Genomic DNA, 16,616 nt, shown 5'->3' on the forward strand with positions numbered 1-16,616 from the left:
TAATAATGATTTTGTATTTGTACAATGGAAGTTTTCTTGTTATGGCTTTACCCTCAATGGCAGTTTGCACAGAATATTTTAAAGAAATAATAAAAATAAAAAGTGACCAAAAAAACCCTCCTGGAGAATGAAAAAATGGGATCTATTTACAGCCTGAGTGTGTAACGTGACCAGTAGTTCCAGCAAGATTGTGAGAAATGGTGGGCAGGTTCAGAGGAAGCCCAAGGGCCTTGCGGCTGCACGCCTCCCTTCTTCCAGGGTCCTCAATCAAAGCTTGGGCTTCAGGAAAGTAAGTGGAGACCAGGAGCACATTCATCCCTATAGCACAGATCAGCCATCATTTCATTGAGATTCCATACTAGATCCCAAGCGCCTGTAACACACCAAATTCTTGTGGAATTCATAAACTTGTAAATTTTATGCCATCTTAAATATGTTTCTTTAATTAATGTGGCTGGAGTTTTTGTAGATATGATGTAAAGGGTAAGGAAGATGATCTTGACAGAGATAGATCAAATGCTTTACCAAAGCGATAAGGAGAAAAACATGGCTCAAGTCCACAATAGACACATCCTTTGGAAGTGCTCAGCCAGACACCTCCCTAATTTATATAGGGGATATAATTCATAATTCATACGGGGAGGAGATCTGCAAAAGATTCTGTAACCAGAGCCATTTCAATAAAAGTGGAATTGATTTCCTGGTTTGGTCTACTGGTGGGGCTGATGGCTGCCAAGCCAATTACAGTATTTGTTGAGCTTAGAAGACAGGCAAGAAAGAGACGGTAGCACAGAATTCTATGAAACACACATAACAAGGAACTAATAGTTATTTCGGTGTTTTCTGTGGACGTTGTGATGCAATGTGACAGGTGGGCAGATCGGCTAGGAAACTACATTTGGACATCTCAAGGAATGAAGAGCATGTGTTAAACAATTCAAGGGGTTGGTTATCACCTTTAAAACTCTTCGTGGCAAGAATCCAAGTTACTCCAGGAACCATCTCATTCCAATGGGATTGGTCCATCCCACCCATGCCGGCAGAGGAGACCTGCTCTGGGCCCCCTCAGCCAGGGAATTCCAGCTGGTGGGGTCCAGGAGAATGGCATTCTCTGCTATCATTCTTGCCCTTTGGAACCTCTTGCCCCCCCCCCCCCCGAATGAGGCCAGTGCCCACACTCCTGACCGTCCGCAAGGGTTTGAAGACCTGGTTCTGTCCAGTTGCCCTGGGCCTTCAGCGGATGAGCATCATGCTGGAGGTGGCTGATAGTTTAACTGCATAACCCACCTCTCCCCTATTCATCCTACTCCATCTTTTAGTTAAAGGTGACAATTTAACATCTGCAGAAAAAGCTCTCTTGAAAAAGTCCTCGCTGTCCATCTGGCATGCAGGAACAGACCATCTCCCACATTGCACCAAGGTGGAGATCACGTGCTCCTGAAAAGAGCAACAGGGTCCCATCCTCTTGGAGGTCTTCTAGTCCAACCCCCCCCCCGCTCAAGCAGGAAACCCGATACCATTTCAGACAAGTGGCTGTCCAATATCTTCTTAAAACTCCAGTGTTGAGGCAACCTGTTCCACTGGTTAATTGTTGTCATTGTCAGGAAATTCCTCCTCAGTTCTAGGTTGCTTCTCTCCTTAATTAGTTTCCATCCCTTGCTTCTTGTCCTGCCCTCAGGTGCTTTGGAGAATAGCTTGATTCCCTCATCTTTGTAGCAGCCCCTCAAATATCGGAGAACTGCTATCATGTCACCCCTGGTTCTTCTTTTCATTGATAAAGATGGTAGCCCTGTTTGGTTTCATGGACAGAAACTACTGGCTTGGTCTTCTTATGGCTTCATGTATTTCAACTGCCTTTGCTGCTCAACCCTAAAAATAAGGGATTCTCTTTTTTGAACAAGGACATGTATACAGTAGCTACAATGCTTATTTGGGGGGGGTTTCAGACTTGAAGTGAGGAATTATGTTATAGTTCATCATTTTCTTTATATTTCTATCTTCAGTAAAAGTATAATACCACAATGTGATTTCCTAACTCTGTGCTATATGCTAGAATTGAAACTAAACAAAATAAATGAATGATTGAAAAAGTGAATGAATAAATATTTAATTAATCTCCCAGCTGTGATTCTGATTCAGAGGATGAAAAACCCACCGAACACACGGTTCACCCCAAATGTAGTTTGAACTATATTGCAAAACAAAGAGCACTGGGGTCTTTTAAAGGCTGGGAGCTGGGATGCAGGGTGTCTTGGAAAAGAACAAACTAGCAGGCTCACCTTCTTTGCAGCCAGCCACAGGCCTTGGAGCAGGCTTCTTCGGGTGTAGGCTGGAGGCCTTCAGAGAATTGGGAGTTGGCACGATGCTGTTGGCAGATTTACTGGAGAGTTTTGCTCCTCCTTCTTGGAGCCTGGACACCAGCCTTCCTACATCCACCTCTGCACAGGGTTCCCCAGTTCCACGGTTCTCTGGGCTGGGCCTTCCTGAATCAAGTTCTCCCGGCCTCTGCAGTCGGCTACGCTGGAGGGGCTTAGGAGCATCAGGGCTGATGGTGGCAATCACGCCATTCGGGGTCAGGCCACAGCTGTCCTCTCCTAGAGGAAAGCCAAAAACAAGAGACGGTCAGTTGTTAGGGCATCCAGGCAAGTCACACATGGAGGCAGGCCTCTGCAAAGACAGCAGTGGAAGCCATGCACTCCTCACTGACATCATGAAATCCAGCTGATAGCAAATTTCTTGATTTTTCATTTAATATCTCTACAACTGTATCTTATTAATCTGTCCCTCACACACACACACACACACACCTTGATTGCATCTGATATTTTCTACTGAACCTGGATAGTGACTCTCAGCTATTTGGCTGGCGATCTGAAAGGGAAAACCCAACTCATAAAATTGTGGGCACCAGGAACCTTCTCTGAGCCTACAGATTGTATACAAATGGTCCATTTCCAGGAGGAGATGGCCAAGTGAGCAAGGGCAATGAAGGTTTTGGGGGGTGGGGGGCTGAAAGAATGTCTGCCTTTCAATTCCCTATACGAAATCCACCCAAAATGTCTACGTAAATATGGCCATGGAAATAGATTTCTCTATTATAGTATTAAAAAGGACTCCTTAATTTTCCTCTCCATATATATATATATCTCATAATTAGTATATATAAAGGAACAGCATGAATGACTATGATATTTTATTTATTTATTTATGAGACTTATATACCGCTTTAAGTGCAAGCACTCTCTAAGCGGTGTACACCAGTAAGGAATGTATGTGTGTATGTATGTATGTGTGTATATATATATATATATATATATATATATATATATATATATATATATATTATATATATTATATATATATATATATATATATGTTTTCTGAGGTTTTCGCGGGTGTTTGTATGTAGGTCTTTGGTTGTTCGGGTTTTCTCCCGCGTAAAATTGGAAGTGTCTTGGCGACGTTTCGACGAAGTCCCATTCGTCATCTTCAGGCTGGTGTTTTCAGCTTCGTGCTTCGAGCAGCAATGTGTGGTCTTAGCTGTTTCTTCCTTTTAACTGCCAGTGGGGGTATGAACTGATTGGGTGGGAGCTTGGCTGTGTTCTGATTGGGTGGAGGTGTGTTCTGATTGGTTAGGGGCGTGGCTGTGCTCTGATTGGCTGGGGGGTTGGCTGTGCTCTGATTGGCTGGGGGGTCGGCTGTGCTCTGCTTGGCTGGGGGAGTGTTCTGTTTGGTTGTGCTTAGGTTAGTCTGAGTTGCAGAGGGGTTTAAGATTTTGGGCTGCCTTGCTATTTTTTGGCTTCGCGTTTGTGGTTGTGCCTCATTTTCATGGAGGGTGTCAGTTTGCTTCATGTATGGATTGGAGGGCTTTAAAGTGGCTAATGATGCAGCTCTGGTCTGGCTTCTGGTTTGTGGTCGTGCCTCATCATCGGTGTGGCTTTGGGTTTGCTTTTTGCGTGGATGTGTGGTGGTGACATCCTGTGTGGTTTTTGTGAGTGTGGGTCTGGTATCATTTTTTGTATTAGGGAGTCGTTTGTCAATAAGGGCGGGTTTCCAAATGGCTGGTAGGCGGGAGGTATCATCTCGCTTGTTCATGCTGTGTGGGCGTTTTTCTATCTCGATAGTCAGCTCCATAGGCTCACCTCTACAAAACCTAGCCAAATTTCTCGCCAAACAACTACAGCCCTATGCAGAATCCATCACCTCACACGTAAAAAACTCATTCCAGTTTATAGAGATCATAAAGAAACAAAACTTACAGCCCAGCGACCTACTCGTGAGCTTTGATGTCATATCCCTCTTCACCCAAGTGCCTATCAAAGAAGCCTTGACAGCTATCCAAAACAAATATAACCCCCCCAAACACATCTTAGATCTGACCAACCACTGCCTATCCAACACATACTTCATCTATAATGGACAAAAATACAAACAAACAGAAGGAGCACCCATGGGATCACCCCTCTCACCTGTCATTGCAAACCTCTACATGGAACACTTTGAAACCCAAGCTCTAGAAAAATCGGATCACAAACCCAAACTCTGGCTCAGATACGTAGACGACACCTTCATAATCTGGCCACATGGGAAAGAAAAACTGGACAACTTCCTCACACACCTCAACAGCCTACACCCCAAAATACAGTTCACCATGGAAACAGAAGCTAACAACCAACTTCCCTTCCTGGATGTCTTAGTCTACAAGAAATCCAATGGCTCCCTAGGACACACCATCTACCAGAAGAAAACACACACAAACCGCTATCTGCACGCTCTCTCACACCACCACCCAGCACAGATCAACTCTGTAGCCAAGACACTCATCTCCAGAACAAAACGCTTAGCTGACGAACAACACCTAAAAACCGAACTACACACTCTCACCAATGTACTAACATCCAATGGATTCCAAGAAATAAGATTACAAACCTAATCCAAAAAGAAACCCCCACTAAAATCCAAGACAAAGAACAAGAAAACGGCAAAGCCCTCCTCCCATACATAAAAGGCACCACAGACAGAATCAGTAAGATCCTCCATAAACACAACATCAAAACAGCATTCTGCACAAACAGAAAAATATCCACCATCCTTAGAAACCCCAAAGATAAAATTGAATTAGAAAATCAAGGAGTATACGAAATCCCATGCACCACTTGTCCCACCACATACATCGGACAAACCAACAGAAGAATAAGTGCACGCATTGAAGAACATAAGAACTCAGTCAAAAAAGAGGAACCAACATCTTCCCTGGTCCAACACCTTAAAGCCACAGGACATGAAATTGACTTTAAAAATACCAGAACCATTGCCAAAAGTGAACATTTTAATAACAGAATAATCAGAGAAGCCATCGAGATAGAAAAACGCCCACACAGCATGAACAAGCGAGATGATACCTCCCGCCTACCAGCCATTTGGAAACCCGCCCTTATTGACAAACGACTCCCTAATACAAAAAATGATACCAGACCCACACTCACAAAAACCACACAGGATGTCACCACCACACATCCACGCAAAAAGCAAACCCAAAGCCACACCGATGATGAGGCACGACCACAAACCAGAAGCCAGACCAGAGCTGCATCATTAGCCACTTTAAACCCCTCCAATCCATACATGAAGCAAACTGACACCCTCCATGAAAATGAGGCACGACCACAAACGCGAAGCCAAAAAATAGCAAGGCAGCCCAAAATCTTAAACCCCTCTGCAACTCAGACTAACCTGAGCACAACCAAACAGAACACTCCCCCAGCCAATCAGAGCACAGCCAACCCCCCAGCCAATCAGAGCACAGCCAACCCCCCAGCCAATCAGAGCACAGCCAAGCCCCTAACCAATCAGAACACACCTCCACCCAATCAGAACACAGCCAAGCTCCCACCCAATCAGTTCATACCCCCACTGGCAGTTAAAAGGAAGAAACAGCTAAGACCACACATTGCTGCTCGAAGCACGAAGCTGAAAACACCAGCCTGAAGATGACGAATGGGACTTCGTCGAAACGTCGCCAAGACACTTCCAATTTTACGCGGGAGAAAACCCGAACAACCAAAGACCTACATACATATATATATATATATATATATATATATATATATATATATATATATATATATATATATATATATTTATATTTATATTTACATTGCCCCCAACAATCTGATTCCTCATTTTACCTACCCCGGAAGGATGGAAGGCTGAGTCAACCTTGAGCCGGTGAGATTTGAACCGCTGACCTGCTGAACACAGTCAGCTAAAGTGGCCTGCAGTACTGCACTCTAACTGCTGCGCCACCTCGGCTCATATAAACAGGAAATATATTTATAGGGCTTGGGGGCTTCAGGACCTTGATTGTGCTTTCATTTAGCTCTTGGGTAATGGCAATATGTCCTTTGCATCATTAGTAAGATTTGCAGGACACAGTTTTCAGAAGCTGCTGCCAGGAAGGAAGAAGATACGAGTAAGTTCAAATTCATTTTTGCCCAATTCAGTAGCCATCACACCTCCAAAAGGCTGCATCTCCTTGACCTCAGGTTCTTCCGGGTCAGGTTGCCACCAGCCAGCAAGATCAGGAAAGGGCATTGACTTCAGTTACCCTCAGAGCCCCTCCCAGAGGGCAGGTATTACAATGCCCAACTTTTGCGCACGTGATGTCTAAGATGCTTGCATGTTCTGGCTCTCTTCGCTCTTCTGTTAGCAAAACTGCAGCACAAACCCCAATGCTGGCTGTAAGCATGATTATTCCAAGCAGCTCCCCAAACACTCTGAGACCAATGTTCTAATGGGCCTTTGAAATACTTGAATGTTGAAGAACAGAGAGTACAAATTTGGTCAGGAAAAGAGGCTCAGATTGGAAATCTCAAGTTCCTTTTACAAAGTGACAATTCAAGTGGTCATTGGCTGCTGCTGTACCCTTGTGCTAGAGAATCCCAGAAGAACAGGACAATCCTCACACTGAGTGCTGGAAATTAACAATGCATTGAATCTTTGATCCTAGATGCCAGAATCTCTTTGCTCCAAGTGCAAACAAAAACAAAACAAGAGTCCAGACATTCAATTTCCTATCTCATCATTGCCACAAACCCAAAGTCTGGGTAAGCCAGCAGGATCAATCTCCTTTGGTCTTATGGTGAAATTATGGCAGCAACATTTTGGACCCGTTGCATGAGCAACAGAGGTCATAACTGCTTCCAAGTTCCAAAAACTTTGTCAGGTAGACTGGAGTAACAATTTCCCTTTAAAAACTGTTGTATGTTAACACTCAATCATCCAGGTTTAATTTCTCTTCTATTAGTCTAAAAATGCATACCTCATTTGGCACATCAACACTCATAATGCACTCAGCCCTTCACCCAACACCACTAGAACTTGATCCTAATGAAGGTCCAGCCTCTGCTGATGAAAGGATTTGTGGTAAGAGGACCTTGGGAACAGTTCTACAAGAACCAACCTTCACTTTCTTCCACAGAACCTCCAAAGAAGAGGGGTCTCTCTCTCAGAGGGCGCTTGGAAATGGTGATGGGTTTATGTCTTCGAGTGGCTACCCGAGGAGGGGGGATAGGGGGTGCAGCATTGTCTTCAGGAGGCCCAGAATAGATCTAAAAGAGAAAAATTATTAAGAAGCAGATGACTTTAACCCTTTTCCTGCTCTCTTGTGCAGCAGAGATTACAAGCTACTACATACAGGTGTGTGTGTGTGTGTGTGTGTGTGTGTGTGTGTGTGTGTGTGTGTAGAGAGAGAGAGGGGGAGAGAGGGGAGGGAGGGAGGGAGGGAGAGAGAGAGAGAGAGAGAGAGAGGCTACATCCAGTGATGTGATAACTGTTCCACTGACTGAACAGGATGATCTTGATGGGAGAATATGTCTAGAACAGCGGTTCTCAACCTGTGGGTCGGGATCCCATTTGGGGTCGAACGACCATTTCACGGGGGTCGCCAAACAAGGCTGTCCGCCATTTTTCCCCCTTTTCTTTGGCCACGCCCCTGGCACCCGGTGATGTATAAGTGGTTGGGGGTCACCACAACATGGGGAACTGTATTATGGGGTCGCGGCATTAGAAAGGTTGAGAACCACTGCTCTAGAAGGACTACAAAGTTCCGAAAGTGTCTGATGGATGGTGCTCCTGGAGGGCCAACCCTCAAGACGGCCATTAACAAGGAAATAGAGCTGCAGCTCATTGTTGATCTCAGCAACTACCCCTCCCAAATATCTATGGAGATTCTCAATCATCCAGATTATGGTTATCCCAAAGATGCTTTTTCAGGAGGCAACTGGGCTTCGTTTTTCTTTGAAGACGTTTCGCTTCTCATCCCAGAAGCTTCTTCAGCTCTGACTGGGTGGTGGGGAATGGAAGGATTTATACTCCTTGCAGACAGCTGGTCACTTGCATTCTTTTAGAGAGTCATTGAGGCCACGGAGGTTTACTTCAGAATCTCCGAAGACATTTGGCTATGCACTTTGGGATGAACATCCTTTGAATGGTGAGGGAGTATGAACGGATTTCCAGAAAACATTGCAGACTCCAGGAACCATTTGCGCTTCAGACTGAGATGCAGGCAACACAGACTCATCCCCAACAGTCTGCGCCCGTCTTCAATAGGGAAGGGATACAGGGCAGAAAACATCCTGCAATCAAGAAGGCTCCACACCCATTTGCACTACTCAGGGGACCCTGAGGACACAGACAAACCTACAAGAGGCCTCAACGACTCTCTAAAAGAATGCAAATGACCAGCTGTCTGCAAGGAGTATAAATCCTTCCACTCCCCACCATCAATCAAGAACGGAAGAAGATGAGAAGTGAAACATCTTCAAAGAAAAACAGTTGCCTCCTGAAAAAGCACCTTTGGGGCACCCCTCACAAATGCCTTTAATCCCCCTTTAAATCATCTTAATCAGCAGCATTTCTTGCAATTGGAGTTCTTTAATTTTTTTATTGTGAGAAGGAATACTAGAGTCCTAATATCACAAGAGGCATGAAACTTCTACCACTTTCCCCACCTGAGGCTTGATTTCATAAATATCCACAGTGATATCGCTGTCCAACTTCTTACTTTGTAGGGGCAAACTCCACTAGTCTTCGCCAACACCTTCCAACTGGAAGCCACAAATTCAAACCATACTAGTTAATGTTGGGCAAATGACTTTGCACAGAAATTCTCTTTTGATTCTTGGGATGAATTCCACAATCCATTATGAGCTTGGGAATCAAGTTATGTTACAACTCCGACTGTGAAAGAACTGAATTCAGAACTGAGAGTTAGCAATTTGGGAAGCTGTCTTAAACCTTCTGAGCTGTCTCTTTGGATGGAACACAAGTCTTCCCCTTTGACTGCCAGCCAGTCCATCTCCTGGAGCTCAGTTTGGAGCCTTCTTCAAGGAAAGTAAACAATTTTCTGTCTCAGGGGCTGCCCACCAGGTTTGTTAAAGCCAAGTCTTCCCAATGTAGTGCTATCAAGAATGTTGATCTTCAGCTCCTGTGCTCCCCACGCATCATAATTAACAAAGCATCTGAGGATTATGGAGCTCCAATACATTTGGAAGGCGCTGTCCCTGAGCTGAGTTTCCTGCAGATTGCAGAAGATTAGAAGATCCTTCCAATTCTATGATTGTGATTCGGTGGTTGCAGGAAAAAAAGGCAGGAAAAAAGGTTGCAGTCAGGTGTGTCCGAGAGCTCCTGCCTCCCTCTGTCCCCAGCCGCCAGAAGGGAGAGCAAAATTGCTGCAAGAGCTGCAGAGCCATCTAAGGATGAGAACAATTTCACCTGCTGAACTTCTGCCACATTACACTGCAACCCAGTCGGGAAAAAGAGATGCAGCCAGCACTTTGCAACTCCAAGCCAGGTAGAATCAAATTCCTTTTTGCTCTTCTTTTTAGGAGAGGCGTTGGGGTCTTTGTCAGCTGGCCTCTCACATGTTTCCTTGAAATCACAGCCTTTGTAATAACAAAAAAGACTGCAAATTGTTGTTAAATTATCCAAAAAAGTACATTTATTATTCTTGAAGTGATAAGCTAAAACGGCTGTCAACAAAATCTTTTAATTATACATTACTAGCACTCTGCAGATCTATCACGTCTGATGAAGTTATGCTGAACATTAAAAAACACTCGAGAAACACTTTTATTTGCAGAAAGCAGCATTTGTAATTGGTATATTTTTGTTTACTTTTTTCCAGTATTTAAATTGTTTTATACATTTGATGTTCAGGCAGAACATCAAATCTCAGTTTGCTCCTTCCTCCCTCCCTCTCCTCATCTTCTGCTTCTGAGTCAGTATTGATTTCTGACAACTGTCTGGACAAGTCCATGCAATTTTCCCAGCAGTTTTTGTACAGACCTCCCCCACTCCCTCCGTGGGCTGAAAGAGAGGGACTGGTCCAGAGTCATTCATTAGATTTTGGGCTTAAGCAAGACTTGATTACCTGGTCGCCTGCTTCCAGTCTGGTGTCTTTAATCACAACGTTGAGGGGAGTCTTTAGTGTGGCATTTTTCTTTTTAGTTTGGTTCCTCTAAGTAAGTGCAACAAGTCCCTGCAGTTTTCTTGACAAGATTCCAGAAGTGGTTTGCCATTGCCTTCTCCTCGCTAGGGCTGAGAGAGTAGTTGGTCCAAGGTCTCCCAGCTGGCTTTGGGCCTAAGGCAGGATTAGAGCTCACCAGCTCCTGGTTTCTGATGCTCTGATGGTCCCCCCCCCCCATGGCTCCCCTAGTTTGGCATTATACGCATTAAAAGTTTTGGTTGATTTCCATACTTTCTTTTGGTTCTGCAGAAGAGGAAGAAGATTCTGGGATGTGGCAGTCCATGTTTGCCATTTCCCTCAAAATGTGACCTCACAAACTAGGATAGAAAGGTATTGTTGGATGGTTTGTTGATACATTTAAAAATAGCCATACTCTGGAAAATGCATTAAAATGACATTAAAATTTTGTTCCAAGTTAGTAAGACTTTTGCAATACCAGATTACTTAGTTTTGTCAGCCAACTTTCAATTTGTCTTAAAACAAATAAAATGGTACCTAGGAATTTTTTTTCCCCCAATTTGGGTATCTGACCTTTCAGTAAAAGAGACAAAACTTCCACCACATTCTGCTCTAATTTAAATTGGAGAAGTGAAAAATATATTGTGTAAACGTGATGTGATGATTTTTAAAATCTTCTTTCACAGAAAGAAATATGACGACTTCTGCTTTCATTTCTCCAAACTAAGATTTTTTTCCAAAACAGTTAGCAAGAATTTGTGATCCAGCCACATTAGTTAAATACATATGTTTGTGACTTTCAGCAGAACTACCCCTGATTGGTACAGAACACTTATTCTATACAATAACAATGTGGAATAAACAGCATCACCATCAGAAGGATTTGTAACTGATTGACCAACCACACCCAGTGTGTAGTCTTCAAGGGAACAACATCTACGGGTAGGAAGCGCGCAAGTTTCTGTCTTAGGCCCAAGTATTCCTTAACATCTTCATAAGTGATTTAGATGAGAGGGTAGAAGGGGAACTCATTAAATTTGCAGGTGACATCAAGCTGGGGGAAATAGCCAACATTTAGAAGATAGGCTCAAGATCCAGAAGGATCTTGACAGATTGAGTATTGGACCCTATCCAGCAAGATACAGTTCAGTAATGAGAAAGGTAAGGTTACAAACTTAGTCAAAAACCACCAAATCCACAGGTACAGAATAGGCCTCACCTGGCTCAACAGTATTAACTGTGAGAGGGATCTTGGAATCCTAGTGGACAACCACTTAAGTATGAGCCAGCAGTGTGCAGCAGTTGCCAAAAAAGCTAGTGCTGTCCTCTGCTGCATCACTATACAAATAACATCAAGATCACAAGAAGTTATAGTACCACTTTATACCCCACTAGTGAGGCCACACTTGGAATACTGCGCTCATTCTGGTCACTACAATACAAAAAAAAATACACTAAGGAAAAGTTAAAGGAATTTAGTATGTCTAGCCTAACAAAAATAAGAATTAGGGAGTGAAATGATAGCTGTCCTCCAGTACATGAGGGTTGCCATAAAGAGATGGTGGTTGACTCAATTCTCCAAAGCACCTGAGGTTAGGACAAGAAGCAGTGTGTGGAAGCTATCAGAGGAAAAGCCAACCTAGAAGACCTCCATCTCTGTTATTCTGATAGTGAGAACAATTAACCAATGCCTCCTAGAGTTGTAGGTGCTCCATTGCTGGTGGTTTTCAAGAAAAGACTGGACAACCATTTGCTGAAGATGTATGTAAGGTTTCCTGCCATGGGCAGGGAGTTGGACTAGAAGACCTCAAGGTCCCTTCCAATGCTAAGATTCTATGATTTTATTACTTTTATCCAGTGCTTTTTTTCTAAAAAAAAAAAAAAAAGGTGCCAGAACTCATACACATCATACAACCCACCTTGCCTACCCTACAAGCTTCCATACAAAAAAGGTGCCGGAATTCCGTTCTGGGTGTTCCATGAGAAAAAAAGTCCTGTTTTTACCATCCCCAATGGAAACAATAAACCCAGATTTCTGGAGGAATGAATCTGCTACGTGTTTCAGTGACTTAACAAATGTGGAGTTCTGTCAAGGACTTCCTGCATCTTTCATTCCTTCTTTTCTTCACATGTCAAGATGCCCTTGGATCTCTGGGAAGCTCTTGGACACAAAAAAGAGGGGTCTCTAGTAACAGAAAAATGGCCTGTGCTGGTTACTTCTAGACAGTTACTTCATTCAGCTATCTTTAATCATAAAGGCATGATGACAGGTAGTTTTTCTGAAATGATCTGGCTGGATAGAGCGAGGGTTCTTCCTCAAATTTCCTAGTTGCCAAGTAGAAGCAGCTGACAAGAACTTTTCTTCAGGTACTGAGGGTGGTCATCAGGCAACTTTTAACAGAGAATCAATTAGTTCATCCTCCATTTTTTGAAAAAAGAGACCATCGAGTGACAGTCCATGGAACCAGACCAGACCAAACGAATGCCACTCCTTTTTTCCATGGATCAGGATGGCCTGCCAGAATATCCAGAAGTGATGACAGATGGCAAATATGTTCTCACTTTTGAGGGCCGTTTTAAGGATGAGGCATCTGGATCATAAAGACACGCGGGCCCCCACGCCATCCATTAAGCGAAGTCTCACTGTAGCCATCCTGCCCTCTCTTGACTGCCACTTTGCTGTCCAAGACTGCAATGGATATGTACAAGCTGTCAACACAGATTTGGGGGTGAGCTCTTTCACCCGTTTCTCCAGCCAAAATAAAATACCTTCCATATCTGGCAACAACACAAAGTTTGCTTTCAGAATTACTGGGCAGCCAGAGCATTTTATTACTTACCACCCAAATTTCATTTGCTTTCAGGCCATCAAATCCAAGTATATCAAAGTAGCTGCTAAATCTCGAATGGCTTCTGACACCAGGAGTGCTGCATCCAGGACAAATAAGTGATATGGTTTTCCAAGGCTGGGACTCAGGAGAAGCTGGGCACTTCCCCCATCCAGAAATCACAAACTTTTTGACTCACAATATATATATATATATATATATATATATATATATATATATATATATATATAGTATATATATATATATATATCTATATAATATATGTTTTCTGAGGTTTTCGCGGGTATTGTATGTAGGTCTTGGTTGTTCGGGTTTTCTCCCACGTAAAATTGGAAGTGTCTTGGCGACGTTTCGACGAAGTCCCATTCGTCATCTTCAGGCTGGTGCTTTCAGCTTCGTGCCTCGAGCAGCAATGTGTGGTCTTAGCTGTTTCTTCCTTTTAACTGCCAGTGGGGGTATGAACTGATTGGGTGGGAGCTTGGCTGTGTTCTGATTGGGTGGAGGTGTGTTCTGATTGGTTAGGGGCTTGGCTGTGCTCTGATTGGCTGGGGGGTTGGCTGTGCTCTGATTGGCTGGGGGGTTGGCTGTGCTCTGATTGGCTGGGGGAGTGTTCTGTTTGGTTGTGCTCAGGTTAGTCTGAGTTGCAGAGGGATTCAAGATTTTGGGCTGCCCTGCCATTCCTTGGCTTCGCGTTCGTGGTCGTGCTTCCTCTTCATGGAGGGTGTCAGTTTGCTTCATGTATGGATTGGGGGGGTTTAAAGTGGCTAATGATGCAGCTGTGGTCTGGCTTCTGGTTTGTGGTCGTGCCTCATAGTCAGTGTGGCTTTGGGTTTGTTTTTTGCGTGGATGTTTGGTGGTGACATCCTGTGTGGTTTTTGTGAGTGTGGGTCTGGTATCATTTTTTGTGTTAGGGAGTCGTTTGTCAATGAGGGCGGGTTTCCAAATGGCTGGTAGGCGGGAGGTATCATCTCGCTTGTTCATGCTGTGTGGGCGTTTTTCTATCTCGATGGCTTCTCTGATTATTCTGTTATTAAAATGTTCACTTTTGGCAATGGTTCTGGTATTTTTAAAGTCAATTTCATGTCCTGTAGCTTTAAGGTGTTGGACCAGGGAAGATGTTGGTTCCTCTTTTTTGATTGAGTTCTTATGTTCTTCAATGCGTGCACTTATTCTTCTGTTGGTTTGTCCGATGTATGTGGTGGGACAAGTGGTGCATGGGATTTCGTATACTCCTTGATTTTCTAATTCAATTTTATCTTTGGGGTTTCTAAGGATGGTGGATATTTTTCTGTTTGTGCAGAATGCTGTTTTGATGTTGTGTTTATGGAGGATCTTACTGATTCTGTCTGTGATGCCTTTTATGTATGGGAGGATGGCTTTGCCGTTTTCTTGTTCTTTGTCTTGGATTTTAGTGGGGGTTTCTTTTTGGATTAGGTTTGTAATCTTATTTCTATGGAATCCATTGGATGTTAGTACATTGGTGAGAGTGTGTAGTTCGGGTTTTAGGTGTTGTTCGTCAGCTAAGCGTTTTGTTCTGGAGATGAGTGTCTTGGCTACAGAGTTGATCTGTGCTGGGTGGTGGTGTGAGAGAGCGTGCAGATAGCGGTTTGTGTGTGTTTTCTTCTGGTAGATGGTGTGTCCTAGGGAGCCATTGGATTTCTTGTAGACTAAGACATCCAGGAAGGGAAGTTGGTTGTTAGCTTCTGTTTCCATGGTGAACTGTATTTTGGGGTGTAGGCTGTTGAGGTGTGTGAGGAAGTTGTCCAGTTTTTCTTTCCCATGTGGCCAGATTATGAAGGTGTCGTCTACGTATCTGAGCCAGAGTTTGGGTTTGTGATCAGATTTTTCTAGAGCTTGGGTTTCAAAGTGTTCCATGTAGAGGTTGCAATGACAGGTGAGAGGGGTGATCCCATGGGTGCTCCTTCTGTTTGTTTGTATTTTTGTCCATTATAGATGAAGTATGTGTTGGATAGGCAGTGGTTGGTCAGATCTAAGATGTGTTTGGGGGGGTTATATTTGTTTTGGATAGCTGTCAAGGCTTCTTTGATAGGCACTTGTGTGAAGAGGGATATGACATCGAAGCTCACTAGTAGGTCGCTGGGCTGTAAGTTTTGTTTCTTTATGATCTCTATAAATGATCTCTCTCTCTCTATATATATATATATCTACAAAGCCACTGCAATTGAATGATTAGATGGCTGAAGAAAGCCCCTCTTTTACACAATTTACTTCCTGCCTCTCCTTCCTCTTTATATAACACCCAATAGGAACATTATTCATTGTGTATTCACGCTATTTGATTCACTGCCACTTGATTCCAAACAACCTGGAGTACCCCTCAATACACCAGACTATAATAATAGCATAATACAGCAACCAACAAAATCAAACTAGAAGAGAAGAGAAGAAGGAAGAACAATTAATGAGAACTTCCAACCAAGATTGAGCGTTCAGTGAGCAAGCCCCATCCAGCCTAGCCCCAGGCCTGGCAGAACGGGCAGGCCTTTAGGGTCTCTGGAATGCCCTCAGGACGAGAACTGTCTGGGTTTCAGGGGGGACCCCATGCCAGAGGGTAGGCACTGCGGCAGAAGGGGAGCTTCCTGGGTCCCAACAGATGACATGCCTTCCTGGAAGGGAGCCAGGTCTGGTCCCAGCAGGTCAGAAACCAGGCAGGGCTTTGGACGGTTATTAGCACCTTGACTCACATTACGAAACAAACTGGAAGCCAGTGCAGCTTGCAAATCAGAGGTGTCAGAGGGATAATAATATTTTATCACAGTTATCTGATTCAGAAATAATAGCGAGCTGTGATTTAAATGACCGAACCCTAACACACATTGGGAAGAGGGAAATGCACCAACCCCTTAATTTCTTAAAGAATGAGGTAGCAACACAGATTGAGATGGACTTGCATAACCTCTGAATCAACATTTGAAACAATGCCACATATTTCTGTTACTGTTATTTCAGATCCCCTTCAGCCCAAATCTTTAAATACTGCAGTACTGATAAATGTAACAGTCTCTAAATCTGTGCATGTATACGTGGATAGATTTCATGCTAATTGGGCTCAAAAAATACAATATTATGTAGAAAAATGGAGATCAACAGGATGTGCAAGAAATAGTGCCATTTATCAAACCAAAATATTCCCCGTTTCTTGGAGCAAAATTCATGCAATCCATAGACAGAATTCTAATGTATTTCTTACAAAGAATGTGCTTCCCTGGATACCAATGTGAATCCAAACGACCAAGATCACAAAGACTTTTCCAGCTTGA

The 16,616-nt window shown here is 43.6% G+C and overlaps 1 protein-coding gene across 3 annotated transcripts in view; it reads right to left on the minus strand.

The window, feature by feature from the left end:
• OPHN1 (oligophrenin 1) overlaps positions 1–16,616 on the minus strand; it is a 151,628-nt gene that overhangs the window by 13,974 nt on the left and 121,038 nt on the right. For all 3 annotated transcript variants that reach the window (XR_005559410.1, XM_039365374.1, XM_039365375.1), the window contains exons 19-20: positions 7,463–7,610; positions 2,280–2,594 (exon numbers count right to left, since the gene is read on the minus strand). Coding sequence is in view for 2 of the 3 variants with exons in the window: in XM_039365374.1 (XP_039221308.1) it covers positions 2,280–2,594; positions 7,463–7,610 (463 nt within the window). In the remaining variant the exon portion in view is untranslated. The remainder of the gene's footprint in view (positions 1–2,279; positions 2,595–7,462; positions 7,611–16,616) is intronic.

This window comes from Crotalus tigris, unplaced genomic scaffold (assembly GCF_016545835.1).
Source record: "Crotalus tigris isolate CLP2741 ecotype Arizona unplaced genomic scaffold, ASM1654583v1 scf7180000020062.1902635, whole genome shotgun sequence".
NCBI lineage: Eukaryota > Metazoa > Chordata > Lepidosauria > Squamata > Viperidae > Crotalus > Crotalus tigris.